This window comes from Fulmarus glacialis, unplaced genomic scaffold (genome assembly GCF_000690835.1).
Source record: "Fulmarus glacialis isolate BGI_N327 unplaced genomic scaffold, ASM69083v1 scaffold875, whole genome shotgun sequence".
Taxonomy (NCBI): Eukaryota; Metazoa; Chordata; class Aves; order Procellariiformes; family Procellariidae; genus Fulmarus; species Fulmarus glacialis.
Genome location: NW_009214660.1, coordinates 14,749 through 37,011, shown reverse-complemented (window position 1 = coordinate 37,011; position 22,263 = coordinate 14,749). Strand labels below are relative to the sequence as shown.

The window sequence follows — 22,263 nt, the reverse complement described above, 5'->3', positions numbered from 1 at the left end:
GCATCCCACTTCTCATTGTAATGCAATCATTGTCTGTAGATACACAATGCCAGCACATGAGCTGCCAGCAAATGATTTTCCAATTATTGCTCACGCAAATCTATGAAATTAAATTCAAGTATGATTTCATGTAACAGTTAAATTCTGTAACCACCTGTTTCCTTTCCATGAAGAACAGTATTTTATCTCTCCTTTCTCCTCTGTCATTTTCTATCTTAATTTTCCTGCTGTGTGTGTTTAGAATGGTGTGGCTTTCCTCCTGGCGTGATGATATCTCTGTTCTAAGCTGTATATTGCAATGCAACTGGCAAAAGACTTTCATCCCTGGGAACGCGTTCCAGGAAAACATGCTTTTTTATACCATTTAGAAAGGGCTTCCACACCTACATCATTTTACACCTAACCTTTAACTGCTCCAGTGCAAGTTCAATGGGTAAATGGAGTGGTTGGTCACTAGCAATCAAGGACGGGCATTGCCATTACCCGTAAGGAGAGCAGGTATGCAGACTTGTAAGGAGAGCAGCTACGCAACTATGCCACTGGTGTAGACATCCAGAAGTAATCACCTGCCAGTATTTTTTGATCCTGTCAGCCAAGAAAAACTTTATGTGTACAAATTGGTCTCCAACAGCATTTCCCACTTTTTTACTTAGAACAAAATCTTCCTTTTTATTTCAGACACAGGATTATAGGGCTATAGAAATGACATCTTGGGCCATCAGACCTGATCATCTGCTATCACACATACATCATCTAATCCCTTTCAAAAATTATCAAGGTTCAGTTAATGATATCTAGTTCCATTCCCTCCCCGCCCACCCCCCCCCTTATTTCTGTTGGAATATTGTTCTAGGAATTCAAGGTGTATATGGCTGGAAACTTTATAACTTCCACTTTAAGCTTACTTATGACCAGTTCAGAGCCAGTTGTTCTCCTGGCAGCATTGTCCTTCATTCTAAGTAGCTCTTCTGTTGTGTTTGTATTTACCTCACCTCCACTGCTCTTGTGTATCAGCTGGAGGCGTGCAGGGCATTAGAGGAAGAAGTGAGGCAGTACATGTTCAGATATAATGTCCATATCACTATTTTGCTTTAAATGCCTTATGAAGTGAAAAAGCAACTAATTTTGTGCCATTGAAATGTATATTATTCTTTCCTTAAGCAGGATGATCAGTATGGTTTTGACAATCGCTGTGCTAGTTGCATAACAAAGTACCGGCATTAGGCTTTATTATTTATTTAGTAGTTTTTATTATTTGCTATGCCAAACAAGTGCTTTAGATACAACAGAAAAATAAGGGTATTGGAAATCCACGGCTAGATCCTCAGTCTGGATTTGTAGATTGGGAAGGAGTGAGAAAGACAAAAGTGGGTGATGGGAGGGCGCAGTTAAGAGTGTTAGGAAACCACTCCAAAGGATGTGAAGAATCTCTTAATTAAAAGACCCCAAAAGGAAGGATGGTGGAGGTGGAAGGAGAGGCAGGAGTAAGGGCAAGAAGGAAAGAAAAAGGACAGGTGAAAAGTAGGCTGCTAATCATAATCCGAGGACATTGGGTTCAGCCATAATGAGAACGGCCGCTTTTTCCACAGGAGGCTGCAATTTTTTAGCCTCTGAAACCATTGTTATTATTGTAATCATGCCCATGGGAAGACAAATTTGTCAAATTCACTGGATTCACATAGCAGCCACAATTTGGGAAGTCACTGTGTCCCAGTAACATTGTGCAGTTTAATAAAGTCTAGTGATTCCAGCACTATTTATATAATGTCTATAAGGCTTCTGCCTACAATATATAATCACTGTCAAACCCAAAACTTCTTCAGATATGTGCTCTATTTCAGTTAGTATTTCTGCATTGATTATTCTTCCTTTTTTTTTTTTCTTTTTTTTTTTTAATGTGGAAAAGTTACTTTAAGGTATATGAAGACATTTTATGCTTTTGGAAAATCAGGGCAGTGAGCATGGGACAGTGTGCAGTTTTGCCAATGGGAGAACTAAGTAATTTTCTATGAAAATGCTCTTGTGCTGATTGAGATTAACTTCCAAGGGAAAATCTGCACCTTGTCAATATTGGTATTATTCTGGTAGGAGCTGAGGTAATCAATATGCTTATGTGAGGTCAGAGAGAGGGGTTCCTACATAGTAAACGGCCATGTCGATCATGATAACAGTCTCTCTGCTCCCTGCTCTGCTAATCTGTCACATGGAAAGACAATGCTGCTAGTAAAGTCCAAATCCTCCTAAATCCCAACATTAGATTGTAAAATAAAATTGAAGTCATCAAATTAAAGCACAGGATGCACACAGAGCTGTAGAACATAACATTTCCTACCATTCTGTTAGGCTGGACTGTGCTGTGCCATGAATGATTTACACACAACAATGTCATCAGGTGTAAATGGAGCTTCATTATCGTATAGCTGATAAGGTCTGTACCCCAAAATAGTTTTAGAAAACCCACGCCTAGACTTCACTGTAACATGGCAACATATTCTGTAGTAGCCACACTAAAGATCTAAGATCTGATCTTATTTAAAACCAAAATATTTCAGAAGGATAGTGGACTTTTCTCCCAATGAATACTCTATTACAGAGGGACTAGCAGTGTTACCTATGTATTTCCTTAATCTGCTTTGTGTTTCTTTCCCACAGGTCAGAGAACACAGGTACAGAGGAGACTACAAAACACAGAAGTTTCACTCATAAAAGCTGAATTATAAAATGCTATAGATGATTACTTCTGATGATTTATGGGAGGGACATGGTAATCATAACTCGTAATATAATCCAAAATGGTGTGTGGGGCAGTGGGGCGTGCGGGGAGGTTGGGCTCGGTGCTCTGTCACTCGGCACTATGGCCACACTAGGAAGAGTTGGTTTTGGAAACTCCTGAGTAAGGCAGCTGGCAGAGGAGATAGCATTGCAAATACATGTGCTGTTTTCACAGATACCTGTCTTCGGCTGCGTAGCAGGCGAGGCCTTTTGGATGTGCCAACTCATCCTGTCAGCTACTTGTTGCCGAACGGAGGGGCTAGTAATCACCCCCAGAACAGCTGCACAGAGAGAGAGCAATCTAATAGCTTGAATTTCCTTGTTTCGTGGTGCCCTAACAGCACAGTACTGGTCTCTAGTAGACGCTCTGCCTTTGGCCATAATAACATTTAACAATTAAATCTAGGTCAAGAGTTGAAACCATGAAGAACTAATTGTCTACATAACTGTAACATTTCTTGCACTGTGCAGATAAACAAAGACAGAAGAACAGATATTTTGAAAGACTTGAGGAAATTCTTCCTAAGTATTTCTTTGCTCTTTGAACAGGAATATAAGAAAGGGGGGGAGAATTGTAATTTGTGAATTCGCAGAAATCTCCTCCCTAGAATTCCAAGTGGCTCTCTTGTCAAATTACGCAACACCTTCTAAAATCTTTGCATATTTTAAGAATATGAAATAATCTGCTTTGTAACTCTTTCTGGCTAAATGCACTGGCACTACGTTTCACAGCACAGCTCTACAACTTTATCAGGCAATAGGGAGTGTTTTCTGGAGCAGCAGGAAAAAAAAAAGGAGTTACAGCCCCTTTACCTTCCTAACCAATATATTCTAGGTTCAATGCCATGGATCAATATTACAATTGAGTTATATCACCTTCTGCATCAAGCTCATATGGCTGAGATGCACTGAAAATATTAAAAGGAGAGGGAGGCAATTAATGCAGGAAAAAACCCCAAACCTTAAATAAAACCATTCCACTTTCTATCACTTTGCTAAAATAAGCTTTTTGGCAGATGCTAATATTCTGAGCTGGCTGGCAGCCTGAAATGAGTTTGTGGGAATCAGGTAGCACAAATGGGTGGCTCAGAGAGACCACGAAACCTCCTGTGAGGTTATTTAACATTTTCTTGATGTCCCGGGTATCCGCAATGGGCCAGAGAAGATACTGTCCTTGCCCCTGGAACATAAAATCAGTGCAGCGGTGTATACAGTGCAAAATCCATGTGTCATACAGAATATGACTGCCAGGAACAGGATTCTCAGTATCATTTTTTTTTCCAAGTGCATAGCCCCCTACAAAATCCAGTCCATGCAGAGATCATTCAAAGGTTGGGAGCGGATGAGTCAGAGGCATCTGGAGGGTGACGATATGTGGGTTCTGATTTTAAGTCTCATTGTTTTTTCAGCATACAAAATATACACAACTTAAGCTAATTTTATTGAACACTGCTATAACAAACCCCTCTTGTTAACTGCTCTCTGCAGAGGCCTTTAAAATAAAGGTTATAGCTATTTAACTGGTTTGCAGCTCAAAGAATGCAACTGAGACTTATCTTGACTAAAGTGTAGTTATTTGCTCAATATAACTTTGCTGTAACTGCTGAATTCTCAAAATACATGCACCTCTAAGAGCTCTTGTTACATCTCTAGTGGCAATAGCATATATTTGCGGTATAGAGTAGTGCTGGATTCCCTTCCCGAGGTTCTAGTTCTTTCTGCAGTACCCAAAGGTTTAGACCAGTTATGCAGTTACAGAGCCTCATATAGCTCTATATAGCATATATAGCATGTTATTTGAGATCAAAACAAATACCAAGGTAGTCATTTGAGCACGCAGCAAATATCTAAAAATAGCTTTAGACTGCAAAGCTTATATGATTCATAGGTGGGTACATCAACCATCAACAACTCTGGCTTTATTTTCTATAACAACTCCCAGAGAATTAATTATAGATCTAGGGGTCTGCACGCATAAGCATCATAACTAATTACTGTAAGGTAAACTATGATGGAGATCTACGTCATGCTTACCATCACCAGCAAATGCAGGATGGCTTATCCCTTGCTGAGAGAAGGACAAAGAGCCTCATGCTTACCATGAGGTGAGATAATTCCCAGAGCTAAGCACTGCGGTGGGACTAACACACAGGCCAGACCCTCACTGACCCTGCCATGGCTTATCTGAGCACCCATATCCTACATGAAATGTCTTGTTTTAGTAAAGTATGGACCATGAGATCTAGTCCCGGGTGACTTTCCAAATTCTTTTCAGAAAGGGCAGGACTGGCCTCTGAGAGTATTTAACAACATAAGCCAGTTGTGCCTCTTGCGTAGCATATTTCCATGTTTTTGGTGCAGTATACAGGGAAGAGGAATACCACTGCCATATAATATGCATACCTTGCTTCTTACCCCTTAATTACCAGCAGGAGTTCTAAACTCATTTTATGCAGAAAACAGTTTATATTTATGTGAGATTAACTTGCCCTTGATTTTACTAAATTTGGAAATATGACAAAACAGCCTACACCACCATTTCTCAGACATCTTCATAAAGTGCTTTAAACATTTACAGCACTCTAAATGCTCAATGTTAAATACCATGATGCAAGGCTAAGTGCTATTGGTGTAGTAGTGAAAATGGCAGCATTATAACATTCTCAATGTACTGAAACCAATCACTAAAATATTCCTGTTTGTTTCCGCATAGTACAATCAAAAGTGACTGGCAACACACAGATACATCTAGCCCACTATCTAGAGAATAAAGACAAGTTTTTCTACCTACTTCTGACTTCAAATTTCCATACTCTGGAGTTTTCTTCGCTGTAAAGTGCTATTCAGAATTAAATGCCATGTTAGAAGTGCCAGGTAAGGCTCTATTACTTCTGTGCGATACAAATGAGAAACAATGAGCTTTGCTTAGTACTCCATTGGAATACTGCTTACTCTGCTTCAGACTAATTTGCATTTAGGTGTGGGAATTTTACAAATGTGATATGACAGCTCAAAATATTACTTTTCCCCCATGGACAAATGTCAGGAAAATTATCCATCTGCATTCAGAACAGCACCCAACTGCACTGTTGCCTCCAATAAGACAGTGTCTGATGTCATTCAAACAAACAGATGCATTCATTTCTTTCCCAGGGTGAAAGAAGAAATATTTGTAAGTGACAGCATATTTATCACTCTGCTAGTACTAGTTTCATCCTTGCATCCTATTTTTTTTCTCAAACTGTTCAGGTACGCCAGTTTGAAACCTTGCTCAATAAACATTTAAGTTCCACACTGCTTAATCCATCCAAATATTGCTGGAGTCTTACCAAGGAATTTCCACGAGAATTAAATAAATGGAGGAAGTGCCATGGTGTTTATTTAGCATCCTAAAGAACACAGCTGTCCTGAACCTGGATCCATAATAATTCCTTAATGAAAATGCAGGTCACAAACAGACTGCCCGGTCAGAAACAACTACCTTCTAAACTAATCTTCCTTACAGATGAGTAAATTCACTAAACAACCTGTTAAACAAATACTATCATGTTTACACTTTCCGCAATGTAAGGAAGGCAAAAGCTGAGAAGCATTCCCAGGCACAAATAAAACACAGTAATTACTTTTTTTTAAACAATTGTAAGAGCAATAATACAGCGGTTTGCATCTTTGACTACCTATATTAAGCAATTAACGGTGCACAGTAAGCTGAATGTCAAATAAATGCTGCAGATTATTTTCTGCTGTTTATGCCTGTGCAATGCAATTCTGATTCTCTGCATATGTCCCCCTCCATCAGGCCATATCAAATCATGTTTTGTCAGTGTTTATTAATTCAACCTAAATCCAGTCACATGACACACACTTCAATGCACTTAGTATTAAAAAACGCTTCCGTAATTCCAGTTATTTTTAAATGTGAATAGATACATCCGATTACCCAGTGACTTGCATGTCAAGTTTATTGCATTTTAAGCATGTTTTTACTTTAGGTGTTGAGCAGTCATTTAAAATACTATTCCCCTTTACTTTCAAATTGCAACCCACAAACTACGGAAGAGTTGATTTCCTCTTTTTGTAAGAGGAGTGACTTGAGCTAACACTAATGGGAATTATTGAGGCGTACCATTAAAGCATTAGACAGCCTTAAGTTTCCAACAAGACTAAGAAGTACTGCTGTGCTACTTACAGACTATTTTGTGAAAAGTAAAAGCTTAGCAAAGGAATGTAAGCAAAATTTCCTTCTACCCTGTTATGCTTAAGTCTCATTTCAGTTGTACACATGGGACAACAAAAAATTAAATATGTACATTATGTTCTGTAAGCCTAGTTACATCCAGAAGAACAGGGAGTGAGGGGAAAGAAGGGGATGAAAAATAAAGTTAACTGGTTTACCTGATACTGTACAAAACTTTTCCAGTTTTAGAAATCCTCAGTAACTTGTTGTCTGTCGTGACATCATGGAAGTTTGCTCCCTTCTCATTGGCAAAGAATAAATCCGGCTTCCAAATAGAGTCCAACATAGAAGGATCCAAATCCAGGGAATCATCGGGATATTCGCTGTAAGCCAAACGTGAGTCGTTCCACTGCTGTCTCAAAAAAATGTTCACTCTGTAGTCCTACAGAAATGCCATGTAAAAAGGTTACTAAGCCACTTACCAAAACTGGAAGCCCACTATAGCTTTCTTTATGTTCTTAGACTTACTACAGTACCAGCGTTACAGCATTTATGTTATCCTTTGAACATAAGAGTTGTCATTTGAAAATAAAGCAGTCTAAATGTTGTATTGAACCAAACAAACACAACTGGTACATTTTCCAAATCAAAATTACTTCAGCGATAAAAAAAATATTAACTGCAATATTAAACATAACTCTCTTTCAAATGCTATGGATTAACTCAGAGGTACTTATAAAGTCAAAAAGCATTGCAGCTAGATATATACAATTTCAACAAAGATTCTATAAAAATACTAATTTAAATAAACTGCTTCCAATATGTAAATCAATTATTTCTAATGTACTCATGAATAGTTGCTAATTCCAGTGAAGCCAGATTTGTATAAAGGAAATTAAATCAGCACTTTTTATTTACTGTTTGTATCCTTTTTCTATCTACTGTATGCTTTTCTCTGTAGGTTCCTTAAAATTGTTCTAATTGCATTCTTCTGCTCAGTGGTCTGCTAGTCACAACTGGGAAAGGCAGCAATTATTCATTTGTTTAGAACCAATTTATAGGTTCGTTTAGAACCAACATTAACGCTGTGTCAAGAACTGGCTATTAAAGGGGAGTGTGAAAAGAGCTTTTGGGGTCTAAACTCTCTGGAGGGAATGGAAAGATGCTAAAGCTTATTCTCCTTATCCTGAATTTCCAAAGTCAGCAAATAAGGCTTCATCTCCCCCAGCTTTCCCTGCTATTATAGAATATTAACCTGAAATTGCTACGCTTAACTTGCTGTCTTAGAAATACATCTACTTTTCCTCTAAAAGAAAAATATTTAATAATATTTATATCAATTATATTATCTGAAGGAATATGTTAGCAAATAATTCTTCCAACTGTACAAACCCCTCACATTTAAGATCTGCTTCATGATAGCAGCAGTACTTTAAAATGGCAGCACTGAGCTTTTGACTTGGAAAATGTATGAGTTGACCTGGGTTTAGTTAGGCCACTGAACTGCGTAGTCTAAAGAACTTATTATCCTTGAAATGTAAATAAATATTCTCACTCCGATTAGAGCTGCAGAAAGCAGCTTGCCCAATATGCAGCCTCTGTGAAACGAGCCCCTCCAAGCTTCAGCGTTTCCCACCCTTGGTTGGTGAAGAGGTGTGCTGCTGCCCTGACAGAATATTTCTGACATCCAAACTAATGTCATTTTTGAACCCTATGGGATGATGCTTTAAAATCTTACTAGGAATGTGAATTTTCTTGCTTTCTTTATCATTTTCATTTTGCTGTTGGGTAGATGTGAGTCAAAACAGGAATGTCTACTAATCAGAGCAAGACCGACCTGAGAGAGATCTCAAGAATAGCAGATTTATTAAAGATACTTACAAAAGCCTGTATCTTTTTTTCATAAGCAACTGTACTTTTATGATGGTGGTGTTTCGTACAGTTAAAAATCAAATAGCTACTTGCAGTTCTGAGCTTATAAATGTCGTCACATCTTGTGAGGATACACTAACCCTAAGCATGCTTTCCCTTGTTTCTCAGTCTTAGAAACTGAGAGTGTCTTGTAAGTTTATATGGGACAGTTTTAGTTATAAAGCCAGGAAAGCACTTTCTCATTCTGCAGAAAAGAAGACAGGAGCTGTCATCCGCAACTGCTGCTAGAATAAAATTGCTACAACTGTCTTTAATTTTTCTTTGAAATAAGATATACAATGAAGTCTACCGAAAGCAGAGGGATTTGTCCCCCCCATGACATAGAAATCGTAAATCAGTCAAATCAGTAAATTTTTTTGAAATATCTAAAAATAAATGTACTTTCATAAACTTCAGCAGTTGGTGATTTAGATAACAAAAAACATTCTGAAAAATCCTTATTCATAGAAGAGCTTGCATGTGATGATATATATTATACCAAAAGCATAAAAAATACCAATATGATTATACTATCTTTTTCAATATGTACCTTCATAAATATATTAGAGCCATCACACTGATACACTTAGAAATGCTTTCTCTCTGCAAGCTTTGTTGTTAGAAGCAAAACAGCACTGAAACCTTTGTTTATGTCTATAGGCTTTGCATATGTATAGATGTATAGATATTTTAATAAGAAATAAAAATGGAAATATAATATAACATGCACATCATTGCTTTTTTTCTCCTATGCTTGTGGTATAAGCAGCTGAGGGTGATGTGTGTTTACACAGTCAGACCTAATCATGTGCAGAATTTTGAATTTACTTTTCCTGTGCTAACATTGTGACTATCTTCTGAAGAAAAACTATCCTGAGAACAGTATCACAACATGGAGCTCAGGCAGACTACGGTGAGTATCTTGCAAGTTCCTGAGGGTAGAATTGGGTGGACTGTAGTAAAGCACTCCTACATGACCACGTGTACACCTGCTCCACAAATTCTTTCTGACAGCACCACTGCTCTGAACGAGGAGTGTGGACCTGAAGATTCAATCTCAGTTGCAACACCAATGCCAGCGATATCTCAGATAAAGAGTTTTCCTCTGTTCTCAAGGCATAAGATCAGGGTAATAGTAACATGCTAAAGGAATATTCATCTGATTAATTTTAGTAGATCTATCTGAAGATTCAGGGACTCCATCCACAGATATACTTCATTTTTTCTATAGGAATCTAGAGAGAAATGGTCTTTCAGCAAACCCATGGCCACCAGGTTCACTCCCCAGAGCTTCAGCAAAGCTCTGGGTCCCTCTGGCCTCAGGCACTGCTGTGGCAGGGGGATGCTGGGGAGCCCTGCTCCATTTTTGGTGCTATTTTCTGTCTCTGAACTGATGGTTATCTTAGATCTTAGCCTTCCTCCCATCTTCCCCTCCAACAGCATTGATTGCCCAGGTATTGAGTCAGAAGTCTGAGGCAAACAGCAGATTTAGCTGACTTTCCATGCATAGGAGGGGCTTGCCAAAGAGGCTACTTTCTCTCTCCAAATCCTAAATATGAATGCTAAATGAAAAGTAGTGGTTTAATCATCTGGTTCAAGGCCATGTGACAGAAAAGCGCTTGGTTCCCTATGTACCTAGGCACACAAGGTGCCCCCAATGTTTTCAGTGGGAGTCTCTTAAGCAGTTAAAACTATGCATGTGAATTAATCAGGATCTAACAAGCTGATTTGTAATTACGTTTTTTCTAGTGGGAAGATAATATCGTACAGCCAGCCACAGCCAAGCATTATTGCTCCTAAAATTTTAAAAGGAACGGCAATTTTTTTCTGCTAACATAAGTACTCAAAACACAACTGGAGTTTGATGCTTTTACCCCAAGAGAGAACCTGCTGCATAGTGTCAGTCATTGATTATAGGGCATAACGATAATAATAATGTCCTCGCAGTTAGTCATTTCTGTAATTAACAATTAGCTCATCAATGTACAAACTGCTCTTAGCTTCTCCTACAGCTGATAGCTAAAAAATCCTGGTCATTAACAACACCGAACATCTGAATTCTTTGGGACTCTGCCCAGCCTGATGTAGATTACTCATCTGTGATACTCAACTGCAGTCATGCTGTACAGTGAATTTTCTGCTGAATACTGCATGTGTGAATGCTTCCAAAAATAGATACAGACCTTACTGGCATAACTGCTTTATTCAGTGAAGTTACTCAGGAACGTCTTTTTCTCTTTCTTTGCAAGTAAGGGCTTAAATGAAAGACAAGCGAATCAGTGAAGAAAATTTCCAACAGTCTTGACTCTGATCTGGCCTTTTTTTTACTGTTTTTATTTTGGTATAATATACATCGTCCTAATATGGAAGAAAACCATTTCTTTTGGAGAAAAAAAAAAAATCAGTTGCGATACTGTCCCATACGTGCATTATAGTGCAGAAAGACTAACACATATGCATTTTGTTTCCCTAGATTTTTGGGACAAAACTCATGAAGACTCTATGGAATTCATCTATTTGGAGAAAGCCAGCACAAAATCCTGTATTATTTCTGATTGAAAGGGTTTAGCTTTTAGATGAATATAGTGGACATAAGTGTTGTGCTGACTTTTCACACAGAAGTGAATTTCATCTTGGTGTCCGTCCTAATCAGAAAACAGAAGCTTGCTGATGTTATTGAGAACCTAGTTTACTGAATGTAGTAGGTCTGGGACTGTAACCCTGTTTGCCATGTTCATTTCTCCTACTGAAAGCTTCTCTAAACAAGTTTTCATCTCCCAAGTTTCCAATGAGCTACCGTAGATCGTCCAAGTTACATTCTGATAATGTCCCTTCGGCACATATACATGGTTTCACTAAGCATTCCTGTCCTCTGAGACAAGAGTGTCTCTATTGAACTTACAATCCAGGGTTTTAAATGAATCTTTTAGTTTTATGTCAAAACCATCAAGAGCATTTTATAGGAAAAAACGAATCCTAGCAGTCAAACAAAACTCATTATTTATCACAAGGGATGCCAACATTTTTACCACGATTACACCTGTTGCAGAAAGGCAAAGTAGACGGAACAGTAATTGATGTCTACCTCTCAGAGTTGTTTTAAAACATCCTAAAACTAGTCACACTAGTCATTAAAGAAGTGACAGCATTAAGAAAATCGATATCAAACCATTGAACAGCATCTAAGAGAAATCTTTGCACACTTTCAGCAGATATTATGAACAAAGCAAAGTAAGAAAGCCAATAGTCTTTGTTTTCATCTGCTTGAACGTTGGCTGTTTTCAGCAGAATGTGTTAATGAACATTGGAAAGGTGCACATTAACATATTTGATAGAAGGTAAAATGCAATGAGGGGATTTAATCAAAGCAATGAAGGAGTCTAATTAATGCAATCAGCATTAGGTCGTGCAAATATTTTCATTGAATGCCATCTTGTAAAGCCAGTGACGTGCAGGATTTTTGCTACTTAACGCTATGCTGATACCTCTACACGCTAGGATCAACAGACATGGCTGAGTAAAAAAAGACTACATTCATAGCTATGTTCTCAGAATCCTTTAAACATAGGAAAACAAATGAAGTTTTCAAAAAAAAAAGAAAATTAAGTCTGTTGATAATTATGTTACATCAAGACATGTTTTTCCCCGTCATTTTTAACTTGATTTTGGTTTTCTTTTAAGGTGTTTTTAAAATATTACAGATACATATTCTAAAGCATTAACTTACCTTTTTATTTTATAGCTCTGTATGTTACAGCTTGTCATTTATAGAAGTCTTTCCCGCACTATTTAAGAAAGCAACCTGCCTAGCAATATCTTGCCCTTTATCTCTAGAAAACATTAAATAACAGGATGGTTTTTTTAATAAAAATATTTAGAAGAGAAGATTTGTATTCTTATATTCCTTAGGCACCACTTTCTAAAATGATGGCATGAATTACAATTTAATTTAAATGAAGTATTTGAATATTAAATAAAATAATTATTGGGCTAAATATCTGCTCTTCCTTCATAATACAAGGATTGCAAGGCAGTATCTATCCCATTTTATTAAAAAATAGTTCTTTAGTATACCTTAAGTCCTTTTGTGGGTAGCAAGTTCGTTTTTAGTTACCAAGAACTCAGTCCTACAGGATGTTAAGCACCTTTATTGCCTCTGGCTTGAGCAAATACAGAAAGACCTGGATGCTATGTAGGAATCCCCGGAAAACAGAGTTGTGAAGCTACATTGCAATTGCTTCGAAAGTGTCTATAGTGTCCTGAGGCAATGAAAACAACTCTTGCAAAATTTCAATGAAGGTGAGAGCACCCATTTTTAGTTTATTTTGTGGCAGCGGTGAATTGAAGAGTTCAAAGTCCAGATGGGATTTGTCACTAAACACTTTCTAGAATGGGTTTAACCCACTTCTTGTATATGAGCACCTGATAATTATTACGGGGTTATCACATTCTTATAAGAAAGCCATCAAAAATCTCTCTCTGGACTAACCCCAGTAGTCAGGTGTAGGTATGCTTGAATAAATAACTGATCTTTTTTGTTCATTGTTTGAAAAAGAAGATAAAAAACTCAGCATCTTTTTAAATGGACTCAGAAAAAATATTTTTCATTTTTCTTAGCAAATACTGACAAAAAAGAAAATTCACTTCTAGAATAAAAAAGAAAAAATTTTGGACTAAATGGACTATTTGGACTAAAATTTTCATTTCAATTTTTTTAGCTTGACTTTGTTAATCCTAAATTTTGGCAATTTTTAAAAGAAATATCTCACCTTGAAATGAAAAATCAAGCTATTTATTTTTATATATATCAAAATTAAAACTCTGACATTTTCATGTTGGCCTTGTTTTTTTGACTGATAGTGTTCTTTGAGTTCAGTCAAAACACACATTTCATTCAGCTGGGATGCCATCATTTCCTAGTACCAATTTAACTCTCAAAATACCCAAGTCTCCTTATAGCTATATGTTTTAGTTATTTGCATTCACTTCAGTTACTGATGTGGCTGTGGTTCACAGAGATTTAGCTAAGTTAAACAAGCCCGTTCTGGTAGCTCTGTCAGCACAGTCTGCAGCAGCAGATAATTCAACATGTGGTGTAAGACCCACTCAAAATATGGAGTACTTGGCAGGGAGCCCCACAGCTGAACTCCAGCCGTTCCTCTGCCTCTTTGGTGCTAATAAAACCTGAGAAAGCTTGTTTGCACACACCTATATTTGCTGCCATCACAGTCACTACAGACTATGGTGCAGTCACTACATACGTACTTTTAGACTTGGTAGTTGAGTTTAATAATTTATATATCCCTTTATATAGTTATTTTGTTGTTTTTTTTTTTTAATTAAGCTGGTAGGTTTTTAGTAGCTTAATAACTTAGTAAACGTCCCCACGTCCTGAGCATGTCTATTCTACATCACATCCCACTCCTTCACAAGATGGCTTCAATGACCAGTCCCACTCACCATTGTAGTTTCTGCTATTGAACCAAAGCTGTTGATAAATATGTTGCAGGTAACATTTACAGGAGGACCTGCAAGTTGAACAATAAATAGAAAAATTGACAGGTTGTGTTCATGACATATATTAAGTATTGTTGTTCTCTTGCCAATGGCATCATAGCACTTACCATTGTGGTTTCTGTGACTGATCCAAAACTGTTGATAAAAATATTGCAAGTAACGTTTACTGGAGGACCTGTGGAATGCAATAAAAATGTTGCAATATACATTGAAACAAAAGTACAGATCCCTCAGCCTCCGTACAATCTGGTACAGATGTGGCTGAAAACAAGTAGAAAGTGAGTTTTCCCAAACAGATCATGTAAACATCGATTAAAAGGAAAACATTATCGACACTAATTTAATTAACCTAGTTTCATTGGAATACACAAATACACAGAACTACATCCTTGCATTTAAGGATTTATAAGAAGAGTTGAGTGAGTATAACAGCTTTTTCTTTATCCACAGTACCAGCGCAGAATATGCTTTAGCATTGCAACCACTCCTCTCTCCCTTCCTTCTTAGACTTAAAATTAAAAGATTATCTCTCCACACCTATTCCACTCTGTATGCAAAGGCTTGCCACTGAAATTCCCAGAAAGGGCCACTTTTCACATTGATTCCAGTCCACTGAAAGTGAACTTAGACAAGCAGCTCTTCGTGCACCTGATCTGGAGATGTCTGCCTTGCCATAAACAAATATTTTAGCAATATCTGTTCTGGCTTGACACAGCTTTCATTAAACAGCTATTTGTAATCTCTTCCCTCCCATCTCCTTTCCTGCTATTCAGCAGTCACTGACATGTAGCAGAATGAATGGGGACTTAATATTTAATTAGTTGTCTATTAACCTCCTAGTTTTTTAGGCGTGATGATATAAACAGGAGTTCTCAACTGAATAAAAAAGGATTAATGCTAAATGCCTGAATTTCAGCGACACAAAAGTTGATACAAGCATTGAGTATCAAGTACTTTCTTCTCTCTTTTCTCATTATTATTTTTAATCACATTATTTTCCTTATATTAAAAAAAATGTCAGAGCACAGAATATAAATACCTACATTTGGTTTCATATTTAGATCTGAAATTGCTTTACAAAAGATGAAAACATTATTACTTTCTTTTCTGAAAAATGGAAAGATAGGTTAATGTGCCCGGTGAAACCCAGTACACTATCAGCTTCCTGAGTGCTAGACCACCCACCTTCGAGGAAACAAACATTGCTTTTGGGAAGAAAAACCACAACAGTAATATGCTTTGAGGCTGTTAAATTCCAATGAAGTGTGTTGTTCAACTCAGTTTTTGCAACAATTGTTTTTTAAAAAACACTTCCTTTTTATGTTGTAAATGTGTTCTCACTTTCAACACCAAGGTAAAACAAGCCAAATAGTCTGCTGTTCTCCCTCCATAGTACCATTTTTTTTCCTTTTTACTTGATGATATTTCTACAAGCTGGGCAGCTTGACCAACATATTTCTCTACATCTAAACAAAGAGAATCACTGAATCATTGAAGTTGGAAGGAACCTTTAGAGATCACCCAGTCCCCCTAGTCCATCTAGTCCCAGAGCAAGGTCAGCTAGAGCAGGTTAACCATGCCCCGTCAGGTTTTGAATAGCTCCAGGGATAGAGACTCCACAGCTTCTCTGGGCAACCTGTGCCAGTGCTTAGCCACCCTCACAGTAAAAGGTTTTTCTTATGTTTAAGTGGAATGTCCTGTGTTTCAGTTTGTGCCCACTGCCTCTTGTCCTATAACTGGGTACCGCTGAGAAGAATCTGGATCCATCTTCTTTACTTACCCCCCATCAGTTACTTATGAACATGGATAAGATCCCCCTGAACCTTATCCTCTCCAGGCTGAGCGGCCTCAGCAATCCCAGCCTCTTCTTGTATGACAGATCCTCCAGTCCTTTAATCACCTTCGTGACCCTTTGCTGGGCCCATACCTGTAAGTCCATGTCTCTCTTGTACTGGGGAGCCCAGAGCTGGACCCAGCGCTCCAGATGTGTCTCACCAGTGCTGAGCAGAGTGAAGGATCCCCTCCCTCAACCTGCTGGCAATGCTCTGCCTAATGCAGCCCAGGAGGCTATTGGCCGCCTTTGCTGCGAGGGCACATTGCTGACTCATGTTCAACTTGGTGTCCACCAGGACAGCTGCATTCCAGCTGGTCATCTCCCAGATTGTTCCTCCCCAGGTGCAGGACTGCATTTCCCCTTGCTGAACATCATGAGGTTCCTGTTGGCCCATTTGTGCAGCCTATCCAGGTGCCTCTGAATGGCAGCACAACCCTCTGGGGCATCAACCATTCCTCCCAGTCTTGTATCTCCTGCAAACTTGTTGAGGGTGCACTCTGTCCCATCATCCAGGTAATTAATGAAGATGTTAAATAGTATTGGCCCAGTATCAACCTCTGCAGTACACCAGTAGTGACTGGCCTCCAGCTGGACTTCATGCTGCTGATCACAACCCTTTGAGCATGGCAATTCAGCCAGTTTTCCATGTACCTCGCTGTCCATTTAGCTAGTCTGTTCCAATAGTTTGTCTATGACGATGTTGTGACAGACAGTGCCAAAAGCCTTGCTAAAGTTGAGATAAACAACCACCCCTGCTCTCCCCTCATCCATGAAGCCAGTCAAGTCAAGTCATCATAAAAGGCTATTAGTGCAGTCAGGAATGATTTCCCCTTCATAAATCCATGCTGTCCATCCATCCCCAGTCATCTTCCTGTCCTTCATATCTGGAAATGGCTTCAAGGAGGATTTGCTTCAGGCTTTGAGGTATGACTGGCCAGAACTGGTAGTTCCTCAATCTTCCTCCTTGTCTTCTTGAAGATAGGAGTGATATTTTTTTCCTTTGATGAGGATCCTCCTCCAGTTGCCATGACCTTTCAAAGATAATTAAGAATGGCCCCACAATGCCATCAGCCAGCTCCCTCAGCACTTGTGGGTGCTTTCTATGTGGTCCCATGGACTTGTCTGTGTCCAGTTTGCCTAAATGCTCTGTAGCCTGATTCCTCCCCACTAAGTTTTCCGTGATCTGGACTTTCCCACAGGTCACAGGGGCATGGGATTCCTGAAAACCAGGCTTATCAGTAAAAACTGAGTGAAGGAGGCATTGAGTGCCTTGGCATTTTCCCATGCTTTTTGTCAACTTTTCTTTAATATCATGGTGTTGTCTTGCAAAAGCCACTATATGTGAGCACCACAGCTTTCAATTCCTGAGTGCCACCAGAACCTAATAAACACGCTTACCTATGTTAGGAAAACATGCTTACCCATGTTAGGAAATATGCTACCACACCACAGGCTGCAGTTCAGATGTACACTAAGTAGGTACATGCTAGAGCACTGCATGTTACAACAAAGCCTCCCCTCCACTTCTCTACTCAATTGTATAATGTCTTTTACTTGTCTTCTGCTGGTAGATGTGGAATAGTATAAGAGCTCAGTAAACCTAAGTACTGCCAGCAAAACCAGTCACGTTCTCTTCATCCTTAGAGTTTTCTGGAAAGAGCTTTATTGGTGAGATATCACTAATATGATTTTTTTTTTGATCATTTATATTTGTTTATAAACATCAAAAGTGTAATGCAAGATTTGCAACCAAATGAGAACAGAAGATACTTATCAGAGGATCTTAAAAACTAACATTTGATCATATAACTTACAGATTCTAAGCTAAAAGTCCAACTTTCTCTTAAAGTCAATCTGTTAATGATGGGGTTTCTAAGTGTGCATAGGAAACACAAGCCAAATCAAGTAGATAAGAAAAAGATAACTAACTGAGCACTGAAGTTTGCAATGTTTTTATTCTTGTTTTATTGAGCTTTTTTTCTACTGTTGATATTTTTTCAGTGGGGAGGGGGTGTATAGGTGTTGTACATCTTAAGGAAGAAGTGCGCTTTAAGGATGGCACACAACAACACTTTTTCCAATGAAACATTTCACACACTCCATCCTATAAAATTGTCCTAATCTAATAGTTAGTTAAAATGAAAGCAGTAAACTTCTATGAAGTATAGCCAAGGCAATGGAAACATTTATTTCGACTTTACTGCTTAAAACCTAAAAAGAGTTGACATTGCCTCTGAAAAATTAAGCAAAGTATATTTTGTAATGAAATCCTTTTTTCCCCCTAGTTTTTCTTTTGTCACCTCCAATGCAACAAGGTAACAGTCCAGGTGCCTTTCAGGCACATTCAAGATAATCAAAGCGATTTTCGAGTCATAAGGAAAATGTCTGTTTCTTGAAAGGACCCAGGCAAAAAGAAAAACCAAACCCAAAAGAGGTAGCTAATGCTCACATCCACCAGAAAGTATATGTCTGGTATTCTGACAAACAGCTAAGATACCGCTTCTGTTCCCTGCAGCTCCCTTCCCCCTGCTCCCCCGGGGCGGGGCTGCTGCTGCTGCCAGCCGATGGGACTCTCTGATACACTGCCTTTTTGAAAAGCCCTGACATTATAATGTCTCATACACCTCCCCTGACTTCAGGACTTAGCACTTAGCATTTACAGAAAGTCCTCAGCACTCATCTGCTCACCTTACCCGCAAGAAACCCTGAAGATACTGAATATTCCCCTGAATTTGCTGTGGCATATTGCCTCATAGCTCCTGTACTAAAGGTGGCTGTGACCTTGCCACCGTCTGGCTAGAGAGTGAATCCTTTCCTTGTCAGCTGCTAGAGGGGGTGAATCCATCCCAGCACAGGGGGCAGTCCCCATGTTGAGTGGCAGGTGCTGAAAGATGTACGCTGAGCCCCGTCCAGCTGCTAACTGCAGCTTTTGCTGAATATTCTCCAGTATTGATAACACATGGCCCCAAACCTTCCTTCATTTGGTAGGTTCTTGAGAAGACTTACTTGTACTCTTGCCCTGGAGATCATCCTAACTGCAACTAATCATATCTGTATTCTCACATCCATCCCAACTCTGCCTTTGTGGTGTACAGTTTCCAGGCTGCACTTGGCAGCCTTTTTTTCTTCATATTAATTTCAGCCATATAGCTAAAATGTCCTTAGTGGGAATGTTATAATCATACAAGAGATTTAAAATGATACCTGTGCACTTGGCAGCTTTCTTTGATATGTGTATTTATTGAGGGATTTTGTAAGGCAAACTAAAATACAGTACACACACACAGAGAACTGTGGGCAAAGCAGAGCGATGTGGAAGCAAAAATGAGAGATAACGAGGCAGAACCACCTCATGGAATGACAGTGAAAATATTGGCAAGATATTTACAGATCTGTGAAGAATCTTATGGTTTTTTCTATACGTAATATTTTTTTGTCCATCTGCTGATTTTGGCCCACGTGCCAATGAAAGGAGTCTTTTCCCACCATCTCAGGTGGTTTATTTCGTCCCATATACAGGGGAGAAAGGTGAACTGAACTGCCCTTCTCCCCTTACCACAGGGAGCAGGAGAAGCATCAGGACTGTTTGAAAAGACTAAAATCAATCCCGCCTGAGTGTAGGGATAGTGCAGGGATCCGGGAACAGGACCAAGGGGCAAAGCGAGGAGGCAATGATCCCACCAAGGCTTGGGCGTCCACTCATCTGTGGAGCAGGGATTTCATGTCTAAGCATAAATGAGGGAGAGGATCAAAATGTGGGTGAGGGCAGGACAAAGACCCACATGCTGACCTGAACACTGGTAACACAGATCCCAGGACAGTAGGGGAGGGTAGCAGAGCTTGCTGGAGATGGTTTTTTAATTGCCAGTTCTGGAGGCAGCTGGGGTTTTAGCAACCATTTCTCCTTAGCCAAACTGAACAGCCTCCAACGTCCAGCACAGTCCTCATGAGACCAAACAGAGCTAACCTCCATGGAGGGCTCTGCTTTTGCAGCTGCAGTACTACAGGTACCTGAATTACCACTTCAAGAGCTTGCCAATGCATCTCTTCTTGGCCCTGCAGGCACATCCCTGTAAGTCAGACAGCAAGGCTGAGCTGCTGCTGGGACACCTCAGCTGGCCATGGTCATTAGGCAGGAGCAAGTTGTTTATCCTCCTGGCTTCCCACCTACTCAGGGTGAGACAGGCAGGGTAAGGACTGGAGAAGTGCTTTCAAAGGCAGCTCAGCCAGTCCTGTGGCCAGGGACCACGGATATTGGGCCAGGGAGAGAAAGGCAGCTTTGATGCACTAGAAAAGTTCCTCTGAGCCACGGGGATCCTGCAGCTACTCCAGAAGCAGTGCAGCTTGCACGTTTGTTTTCAAGGATCTGTATAATGCATAGTCCAACCCCTGACGAGAAAATTCACATGATCTAACAAGTTTGCTTAAGGTTCTAGTAAGAAAGCAGGAGGTAGACCACAGGTAGTCTTTATTGCAAGTACCTAGTAAGTCTTCTCCCTTTCCCTATCATTCTGCCTTTGGGCAAAACCAATGTTTTCCTCTATTTAAACATCATCACCTCATTAGAGTGTTAACAGCAAGGGAAATGTATCAGTCACAGGAGGCAAAATTAATGACACCAGGACAACACAGTTACCCTAAGGCCTACAAATCAAGGTGACATTTCTTGTTGGGGAGTGATGCCTTTCATTTATGAGGTTTTCTTTCTGTGGGATTTCCTTGGAGTGCATCACCCTGACTCCCTAACTATAATCATGCCCAGTAAATAGAGAATTCCTTCTTCTTTAGAAGTACTCACTACAATCCAATGTACCACAGAAATGTCACTTTTATTATTCATTAACGACAATTCTACATACTAAACAAACAAACAAAACAACCTCCAAACGCCAAAAAAACCCACAAGGGCAGAGATCTCAGGAACCTCTGAAATACAGTAATTGTATGATACTTCGCACTGATGCAATTTGCTGGAAAAATCAAATAAAGACAAAATTATTGTTCTGCTTCATCAAGATAAAACCAACATCCTCCGAGAGTTCATCTGTCATATATAATAACTTGGGTTGCTGAGATTGCCATATGTCCTGGTGGAATGTGGCAACTGTTTTGGGAGCTTACTGTTGCATCTGAGCCTCAGAATCATATTCTGTGATATCAAGTATACATTTATCGTCAACAGAATAAGGCTAAGAGCCACGAAGGCACTTACAGAGCCAGAGCAAGACCTGCAGAGATATTCAGGTGTCTAAATCCTTTTTAGGACTCTCATTCCCACTGATATCACTGAGCCCAAATACTACCAAGCATCTGGAGAATATATGTGAGCAATGCCACTTATGGCAATGGCATTTACAGACTGGAGGAGACACAACATGTCCTACCCAAAGCAGGAGAGAGAGAGAGCCAACTAGCAGGAAGGCATTACAGATAGAGGAAAGTACAATTTTTCCCTACTTCCAGCTGCCTATTTCCAGAAGTGCACATGCAGGCACACACACAAATATAAATAAGCAAAATGACATCAAGAGAACTATTCTCTTACATGAAGATTTAAGCTGTTTCCCTTCACTTGGTTAACTTGAGAAAACATCTGAGCAAAAATACGGCCTTACGACATGACCTGGATATAAAAAGGGCATGTGACATTCCAAAATTGAAAGCTCTTCTTCAGCAAAATACCACCGAGGCCTCACAAGACAAATACTCCAACGATTGTCAGATCCAGGTGGTTACATGATGAGTCACAGAAAGAAAATGTCTCTGGAGTAAGTACAGCTAAAGCCATCTATATATATACATTGACATAGTCTGAGGTCAAACAGTGAGTAATCAATTTCTGAAGTGGTATGTGAGTTTTCAGCTGTGGGACTATTTCTGAATGTAATGGCAGTCATGCCGGTAAAATCCTATCAACGTTTCACGGAAGGAGAATCCCTGCTAAGATGCACTTTTTTGTGCCTTAAAGCGCCTGTGAAAGTTGGTGGATTGTATGCTTCACATTCTGTGAATGCCTTTGTCCCCAGACCCAGGTCTGGAAGAGGAAGGTAAG

General features: G+C 39.3%; 1 protein-coding gene across 1 annotated transcript in view; it reads right to left on the bottom strand.

The window, feature by feature from the left end:
* The window catches only part of LOC104070598 (glycine receptor subunit alpha-2), a gene marked incomplete at its 3' end in the record, with an annotated part of 46,748 nt that overhangs the window by 10,346 nt on the left and 14,139 nt on the right, over positions 1–22,263 (bottom strand). Inside the window, exons 3-4 of the mRNA XM_009578612.1 lie at positions 14,321–14,388; positions 7,168–7,391 (exon numbers count right to left, since the gene is read on the bottom strand). Coding sequence (XP_009576907.1) covers positions 7,168–7,391; positions 14,321–14,388 — 292 coding nt within the window. The remainder of the gene's footprint in view (positions 1–7,167; positions 7,392–14,320; positions 14,389–22,263) is intronic.